Source organism: Hoplias malabaricus, chromosome Y, assembly GCF_029633855.1.
Source record: "Hoplias malabaricus isolate fHopMal1 chromosome Y, fHopMal1.hap1, whole genome shotgun sequence".
Taxonomy (NCBI): Eukaryota; Metazoa; Chordata; class Actinopteri; order Characiformes; family Erythrinidae; genus Hoplias; species Hoplias malabaricus.
The window spans coordinates 60821109-60829591 of record NC_089820.1 but is presented as its reverse complement, the minus strand read 5'-3'; the positions used below and the strand labels follow the sequence as shown (position 1 = coordinate 60829591).

Genomic DNA, 8483 nt, shown 5'->3' with positions numbered 1-8483 from the left:
CTCGTGCATTCAGATGCAAATCTGCCCGCAGTGTATAAATGAGAGGGAGAGCAGCTTTCCACAGAGAAAACTCTAAACTCCAACGCCGTCTGGACACTACAACACATTCACTTCAAATAAACAATCATCACAAACACAAATAAACGAGAATTAATCCAGAAATGACCGCGGGGAAAGCGAGCTCGAGCGCCAAGGAGGAGAGGAAGGTAGGATGGGTCTAAAGGGTTCAGTTTGTGGGAAGAGAGTAGATCTTACTTCAGCCTTCACTACTTTCTTGTGGTGTCAAATGTATTGTGATAGGAAAGGTTATTATCATGAGTTCCTGAGAAAAAAAAAACTAGGATTCCTAGGGCTTCTGTGACGTCATATTCTGATTTGTTTTGATGTTGTTTTCAGCTGAGAAAGCCACTGATAGAGAGAAAAAGACGAGAGAGAATAAACCACTGTTTGGATCAACTCAGAGAGACAGTGGTAGGGGCTTTCAATCTCGACGTAAGTGCAGTTTTACTTTAAAACACTCTACGGATGTCCAAAATGTGTAGCCACCATTATACATTATGAATTCAGTTACTTTAAGGTTAACACATTCTGCTGGCTCATGTTGTTGTGGCTAAATTTATGTGAACCAAAAGCGCTCATTCATCCCATGTGCTACAAAACAGATACGGCCCACTTCTGTCAAAGATATGGCCAAAGTGAGGTCTGGCTGACATCTGGTCCTAATTTGGCATTGATCTGGCCCTAATATGGTGAGCAGGAGCAGTCCACACATATGCTGTCATTTCAAGTGGCAAGTAGGCCATTAAAAAGGGAGACGTTGGGTAGAACTGAGTCAGAATTGGCATTTGGGACAAGACCCAGAGAGAAAAAATATTCTAGTCCAGGTCTGGCAACCACTCCTTATATCCACTGGCCCGAAAAGCCAAATGGATTCCACGTCAGCCCGAAGTCACTTTTTGGGCCACTTCTGGCTTAAATCCCTTTGCCACAGCCGACACAACCACACCTTTACCAGAACCGGCAAGATCTGTTTTGAGAGATGTGGACCGATGTGAGCATTTTGGGCCAGCTACTGACATTGGGCCAGATGTGCTGCGTCTTGGCCAGACGTGACCCATATCCGTGTACTGCCTGGGAACTAATTAATCACCCAACATCAGTACCAGATCCCACTAATGTTCCTGTAGCTGCCAGTAAATCCTCACTGCAATGTTCCAACATCTAGCATTCTTTTTGATTACTCTTCATTTCAGAAGAAATATTGGACAAGCAAGTGTCTACAAACTTTTGGGCACATGGTGCATCACTAACAGTGTTGCGTTTACGAATCTGTGTTTACAGAAGTTAAATAAAGAGGTGGTTTAAAGTTATACACTTTGCTCTTCCCCATAAACAGCAGTCTAAACTGGAGAAAGCTGACATCCTGGAGATGACTGTTAAACATCTGCAGAACATCCAGAGCAGTAAAGGTAAAGGTGAGTGTTTGCAACATATGTCCAAACCTTAAATGCAGTTTCTGGTTTCTCATTATGTATAATTTATCCATACATTTCTATAAAGCCAAATAATTTTCTACTTTTATTACATTAAAGGCCTACAAATGCCTCACAACTCGCGTGCAAAAATATATCAACACATTTCACACGCCAAGCTACTGCAATGATTTCCCACGTTCTGCACATGGACCACTCTTTTAAATAGCTGCAGATTCATAGAGCGACTGACAGGTGGCGCCAAGAACACTAGCGTTATTTTAAGGAGAAAGAGTAGATCTCTTTTTTTGAATTTCCTTTATTTTGTCCTCAATCAGAGCCAAGGCTGGACGCAGAGGCCCATCAGAGATACAGCACCGGCTACATCCAGTGTGTCCATGAGGTCCACACACTGCTGCTGTCCTGCGAATGGATCGACAAAACTCTCGGCTCTCGGCTCCTCCACCATCTGCTCAAATCCCTGCCCAGGGCAGCGTCCGACTGCACTGGGAGCCATGAGCCCTTCCGAGCTGTACTTACGGATCAGCCCCGTTTCCACGGCAATGAGGAAGATGGGCTGATGCCGTGCCCGCTGTCTCCTGTAAGCTCCCCTCCTGAGTGTCGACCTCCTCCCACTGAGAGCCCACAGCTGACCACTCTGGAGATGTGGAGGCCCTGGTGAAACAGAACCTGTGCTAACTTCTAAAAATGATGCTTTGATTGGCCAGGATAATATTTTAGCTGTGTACATAGGTACCTAAGTGTGTGTTATACACTGTGTGAATTATACTGAATGCTATTACTGTATGCATTATTCTGAAGGCTCTGCTGCTTTAGTGCATACACATTCATATCAGTACACGTGAGAGGTGCAAACCTTTGTGTGTGTGTGTGTGTGTGTGTGTGTGTGCTCTGACCCTCCTTTGCTATGTATCTTATAGATATGCTTGTTTGTGAGCATGTTGGAGGTGACTTGGAGGTCCAGAAAAGCTCTTTTTCTTTCTTAATCTCCCTCTTTTTCCAAACCTTGTTGCTTCCTGTCTGAAGTAAAGTTACAGTAGCCTGCATTGTAGAAGGCTTTTATTAATCCTGTGTTATTTATTAAATTAACACTGTAATTTATTGAATTAAATATTATTAATAATAATATTAATATTCATGGCTAGCGGTTTGTTAGCTGGCTGAGCTGTTGTTATAGAATGTTTAACCTCTATTCTGTATTTATGTCTATTAACCCATTAATAATTAAACTTTATTTATTAATAAATTAACTGATGTTTCACTTTTATTTTTTATATTTAACTTCTGGGATTGTTTCTACTTCTAAATGTGACACAGTGACTCCAACACAATGTGGCTGAGTTGATAATAAAACACATGTAGCGTAACCATGGAAACAGACGAAGCGTAACCGTATAAATATTATGTTGATATTATGCTGATAATTCTGATAATGGATGATGATATTATGATAAAATTGATGATATTATGACAGTGATGATGGCAAAAGGCCATGTGTTGGACTGGGGCCCTGTCCAGAGTGTGATCTATCTATGAATAATGGTTCATTATTATGATGATGGTGAAGATGATTAAGGACATTCATGCCCCTGATCCATGTAAACCAAACGGACTAAACCCACCAGCTATTAAACCCACCCCCCAACTCCACTGCCAGTACACACACACACACACACACACACACACACACAACCAGTGTAAGACTCCCACCCTTCTGTTCTTTATGGAAAAGTGAGTGTGTGTGTGTTGTTGCTGGTGGGCGGGGGGAGGGGGGCAGATGGGGTTTAACCCTCAGCTCACACACACACAAACACTCTCTCTCTCTCTCTCCCTCACACACACACACAGTCATTCTCAGCACCTTTTCTTGCTTTGTTCATTACTGTATCTTAAGAATGGATGTATCTAAAAAGTTACATTTGTTACAGCTTTGTAGCTCCCAAGTAATTATTTGGAATTCATGTAAGAGCTTCACAATGAATAGAAGCATATTAATTCTGCATATTTACTTGAAATAACATATTATTATATATTTTCACACAGATCAACCATAAAATTAAAATGATCTCACTGTTTCTGCACTGAATATCCATTTCATCACCTCCACTGACCACTTTGTAGTTCTATAGTTACAGACTGCAGCACAGCTGTTGCTCTGCATACTTGATTAGCCCACTCTCACTCTGTTCTTCAGCGCTCAGGACTCCCACAGAGCAGGTATGATGTGGGTGGTGGATCATTCTCAGCGCTGCAGTGACACTGAGCTGAGTTTTTAAACCCCTCTGTATCATGGACTGTGAACAGGCCACCAATTAAAAATGTAATGTCAACAGTGTCCTGTGAGTAACATCCTGTGAAGGCCTAGAGGACGAGCGACACACACTGTGCAGCGACAGATGAGCTGCTGTCTCTGACTCTACATCTACAAGGTGGACCAACGAGGGAGGAGTGTCTCACAGAGTGGACAGAGAGTGGACACAGGGTTTAAAAACTCCAGCAGCACTGCTGTGTCTGATCCACTCTACACCAGCACAACACACACTAACACACCACCACCACTGTCACTGCTGGACTGAGAACAGTCCACTGACAAAAACATCCAGCCGACAGCGTCCTGTGTCACTGATGAAGGACTAGAGGACGAGCGACACACACTGTGCAGCGACAGATGAGCTACTGTCTCTGACTCTACATCTACAAGGTGGACCAATGTGTGGACAGTGAGTGTGTGGAGTGTGTAAAAACTCCAACAACATTCTTGTGAATTCTGATCTGTGAAGAACAGGTGGAAAAGAGAAAAACAAAGGACACACAGCAACAAAAGAACTACATTCTGCAACAGTAGAACCAAACATTGCACTTATATAGTCAGTGGAACTGGTAAAGTTTGAAAGTTACTGTTGATATTTGTGTGTATATGTACATATATATTTATAAATCCTGTATATTTTTCCCTCTCTTTCTCTATGTCTCTGTGCTGAACACCTGTCTCTCTCCCCCACCCGTAGCCCTCACTGTCTCAAGACAAAAGAGTGTGAGCTGATTGGCTGGAGCTGAAGCCCGGTGTACGCAGGGCGCTCATTCACATGCAAATGAGGTGGTATATAACCACCCTGCAGCCTCACACACACATATACACACACTAACACACACACACGGACTAGACCACGGTATCTGAGACCCACGTGCCCCCCCAACCCTGACGTCATGACCCCTTTCAGGAGCACATTCAGTCTGGATGAGGACACAAGTCCGAGAGGAGACAGGAAGGTAAGAGAGGACACCTGGTGCACTATTCAAAAATATAGTAGACAAAAAGGGCCTAAATAAACATTCGGTGGATGGTTCTTTAGAGGACAATTCACATAAATGAGATGGGATAAGAATCTACATCAGAGAAAAGTCCTCATCTATCTTTAAAAATGGCAAACGCTATAGGGGCTTTTCATTTCTAAGCAGGACACAATGGACTCAACATTAGACCAGCCATGGCCCTTATATAATTCTAATGTAATGAAGTGGGGTTTGTTGGGTCTTGATCCTCACCTCGGGTCATTGTCTGTGAGGAGTTTGGTGTGTTCTCTCTGTATCTGTGTGGGTTTCTTCTTGGCTGTGTGATATGTGAACAGATATGAGTGTGAGAGAGGGACAGAGAGAGAGAGAGAGAGAGGAGAGAGAGAGAGAGAGAGAGAGAGAAAGAGAGAGAGAGAGAGAGAGAGAGAGAGATAAGAGAGAGAGAGAAAGAGAGAGAGAGAGAGATAAGAGAGAGAGAGAGAAAGAGAGAGAGAGAGAGAAAGAGAGAGAGAGAGAGAGAGAGAGAGAGAGAGAGAGAGACAGAGACAGAGAGAGAGAGAGACAGAGAGAGAGAGAGAGACAGAGAGAGAGAGAGAGAGACAGAGAGAGAGAGAGAGAGAGAGACAGAGAGAGAGAGATTCTCTGACAGACTGGTGCCCTGTCCCCTTGTGCTCAATTACAGAGTTTAAATAAATGAATGAAACAAATCTTATCAATGATATTTACACTGTACTGGACTAGATGAACATATTTAAAAATATAAGTTAATGTTGGTCATCCTCTAGTCCTTCATCAGTGACACAGGATGCTGTCGGCTGGATGTTTTTGGTCGGTGGACTGTTCTCGGTCCAGACACTGAGGGGTTTAAAAACTCCAGCAGCACTGCTGTGTCTGATCCACTCTACACAGCACAACACACACTAACACACCACCACCACGTCAGTGTCACTGCAGCGCTGAGAATGATCCACCATCCAAACCATGTCTGCTTTGTGGTGGTTCTGTGGGCTTCCTGACCATTAAATAACAGGGTGAAAGGGGGTAAATAAAGTATATAGTGTAATAAATAGACTATAGTCTGTAATTAGGCGGCACGGTGGCGCAGCAGGTAGGTGTCGCAGTCACACAGCTCCGGGCCTGGAGGTTGTGGGTTCAATTCCCGCTCCAGGTGACTGTCTGTGAGGAGTGTGGTGTGTTCTCCCTGTGTCTGCGTGGCTTTCCTCCGGGTGACTGTCTGTGAGGAGTGTGGTGTGTTCTCCCTGTATCTGCGTAGGTTTCCTCCGGGTGACTGTCTGTGAGGAGTGTGGTGTGTTCTCCCTGTGTCTGCGTAGGTTTCCTCCGGGTGCTCTGGTTTCCTCCCACAGTCCAAAAACACACGTTGCAGGTGGATTGGCGACTCGAAAGTGTCCGTAGGTGTGAGTGTGTGTGTGTGTCTGTGTTGCCCTGTGAAGGACTGGCGCCCCCTCCAGGGTGTATTCCCGCCTTGCGCACAATGATTCCAGGTAGGCTCTGGACCCACCGTGACCCTGAACTGGATAAGGGTTACAGACAATGGATGGATAGTCTGTAATTATAAAACAGGTTGATCTGTGTATATATTATATTCTCATTTATAGCTTAGTAGATTTACGTATCCGTGTCATTAAAAAGTGAAGCTGGTTTTGTGCCACATTTATTCAGAATCATGTCCTTAATTCTGACCTCTGTTTCACAGACACGAAAGCCTCTGGTGGAGAAGAAAAGGAGAGCGCGGATTAATGAAAGTCTCCAGGAGCTTCGCAACCTCATCACTGACACAGAGGTAAACAGCCAAGTGAACCCTGACAACCAGGAAAACTACATTTAACATTATAATTATCTAGAACTGAAGAGTTTAAAAATTCGGTGGATTCAGAATTTTAAATCTGTACATTTCTTAGATTTAAGCCAAATGCAGAATGTATATATAATGTCTTCAAAACTTTAGAAGAGAAGGAAAACATACTTCACTTCAGTGAAAGTTCCTCATCTATTCTCTGTGATTTTGGGCCGTGTGTTAGTGTTTTGTTGCTTCTCAGTGTGGAACATATGCACAAATCTAAATAAAGAGTTTAAAGCTATACACTGGAAAGCCGTTTCAGAATTGTCTATGAAAAAACCTGCAGGTAAACCTTTCTTCTGTGCAGTTACAGGCCAAAATGGAGAATGCAGAAGTGCTGGAGCTGACAGTGAAGAGGGTTGAGAATATCCTGCAGCATCAAAGTCATGGTAAAGGGATACACACAGTTTTCATGGATTTGTATGTGCCATGTGTTGCATGTTTAAAGGAATACTACACTACAGGAGATAGATAGTGAGCCAGGACATGTTTGGTGTCCCCCAGGCAACATAGCACTGTAAGGAACATACCCACATCTGGGTACCAGCAACTTACGTCCATGAATTTCAGGCAACGTATACAATTATGCGAAAGTGCTGTTCTTTCTGGTTTGTTTACATTCAGAAGCACTGTGTCTTTTAAGGTGGAACAGTAAGTTTGAGGCAAAAACTAATGGTTATTTGTATGTGGCTGATGTTTAACTTGTCTGTAAGTTTTTATTTTATTATTATTATTTATGTAAGTTTAAATTACCATAGAAACTCATTTGTTACTTGAGTTGTTTAGTTTTGTAGCTCTTTCTGTGTTTACTTTCATGCAGTTAGCCGTCTCCCGAATATTCCACAGTCAGCGAGTCAGTTCCACAGTATTTAATCTGAAATATCAAAAATCAGTCAATATTACCCATTTATGAAGCAGGAATAGAGCAATATCCTCATCTCAGTTTGTGCTCTTTAACCTTTGGAGGTCTCTTCAATGTCTAAACAATGCTGTCATGAGCAGAGAAAGAGAGAGAGAGAGAGAGAGAGAGAGCAAGCCTAGCATATTGGACAAAGCCCTTTGTTTTTTGTTTTTTTGCCATAGGACTCCACAAACCATTATATAGAGACTTTCAAGGCTGCCCACATTTATCCCATTTAGGCCTCTCAAGTCCTACTAATAGCTCAAATATTGAGCCATCCACAGCACGTGCTTAAACCCATCTGGTCCATGTTCAACCCATGTGGGCCCAACTAAGGTGTGCTGGCTGGGACATTTACCAGTGATTTCAAAAATGCTTCTGAAATGTTACTGTAACTTTACAGTGATAACAGGTTTCTCCCCATTCAGTGCATTATGAGTCTACTCCTTTATGAAAGGACATAACTCAGTAATAAGACTAGTTTCTACAGATTAATATGTGTATATGTGTGTGTTTGGACTTTTAGAGGCTGACACCATGAGTCATGAGGCCAGTGAACGATTTGCTGCAGGATACATCCAGTGCATGCACGAGGTTCACACGTTCGTTTCCACTTGTCCCGGGATTGACACCACTGTGGCTGCGGAGTTATTAAACCACCTGCTGGAGTGTATGCCTCTACATGAAGACAGCCTCCCCGAGGCACTGCTGGAGCTAGTGGCCGACCAATCAGCTGCTCTCAGCCCAGACAGAACAGCCAATGATGCGTGTGCAGCACTCTCGCCAACCTCCTCGTCATCGTCGTCATCCTCCAACGAAGATCTATGCTCAGACCTGGAGGAAACTGACGTAGAATCGAGTCCAGCTCCAGCTGAAGAGGAACGAGCCACTATCACTTTCAACTCCTTCATGTGGAGGCCATGGTAGACCAAGAGGT

General features: G+C 43.5%; 2 protein-coding genes across 3 annotated transcripts; both read left to right on the top strand.

Annotated features, from left to right (window-relative positions):
- Window positions 1–2636, top strand: LOC136678206 (transcription cofactor HES-6-like). 2 transcript variants are annotated; one of them, XM_066656160.1, is made up of 4 exons: window positions 1–206; window positions 397–492; window positions 1397–1469; window positions 1811–2636. In XM_066656160.1, exons 1-4 carry the CDS (start codon window positions 162–164, stop codon window positions 2152–2154), a joined length of 558 nt encoding a protein of 185 aa, XP_066512257.1. In that variant the 5' UTR covers window positions 1–161; the 3' UTR covers window positions 2155–2636. The 2 variants fall into 2 exon arrangements, with proteins under 2 accessions (XP_066512257.1, XP_066512256.1); XM_066656159.1 differs by having other exon boundaries at window positions 1397–1475.
- Window positions 2637–4700: 2064 nt separating this feature from the next.
- LOC136679657 (transcription cofactor HES-6-like) lies at window positions 4701–8473 on the top strand. The gene is made up of 4 exons (XM_066658305.1): window positions 4701–4763; window positions 6502–6588; window positions 6953–7034; window positions 8073–8473. Exons 1-4 carry the CDS (start codon window positions 4701–4703, stop codon window positions 8471–8473), a joined length of 633 nt encoding a protein of 210 aa, XP_066514402.1.
- The last annotated feature ends 10 nt before the right edge of the window (window positions 8474–8483 follow it).

Coding starts and splice junctions, on each gene's coding strand:
- LOC136678206 (XM_066656159.1), top strand. CDS start 162: ATGACCGCGGGGAAAGCGAGCTCGAGCGCCAAGGAGGAGAGGAAG. Junction 207..396: donor GCGCCAAGGAGGAGAGGAAG/GTAGGATGGGTC, acceptor TGTTGTTTTCAG/CTGAGAAAGCCACTGATAGA. Junction 1,476..1,810: donor CCAGAGCAGTAAAGGTAAAG/GTGAGTGTTTGC, acceptor GTCCTCAATCAG/AGCCAAGGCTGGACGCAGAG.
- LOC136679657 (XM_066658305.1), top strand. CDS start 4,701: ATGACCCCTTTCAGGAGCACATTCAGTCTGGATGAGGACACAAGTCCG. Junction 4,764..6,501: donor GTCCGAGAGGAGACAGGAAG/GTAAGAGAGGAC, acceptor TCTGTTTCACAG/ACACGAAAGCCTCTGGTGGA. Junction 7,035..8,072: donor CCTGCAGCATCAAAGTCATG/GTAAAGGGATAC, acceptor TTGGACTTTTAG/AGGCTGACACCATGAGTCAT.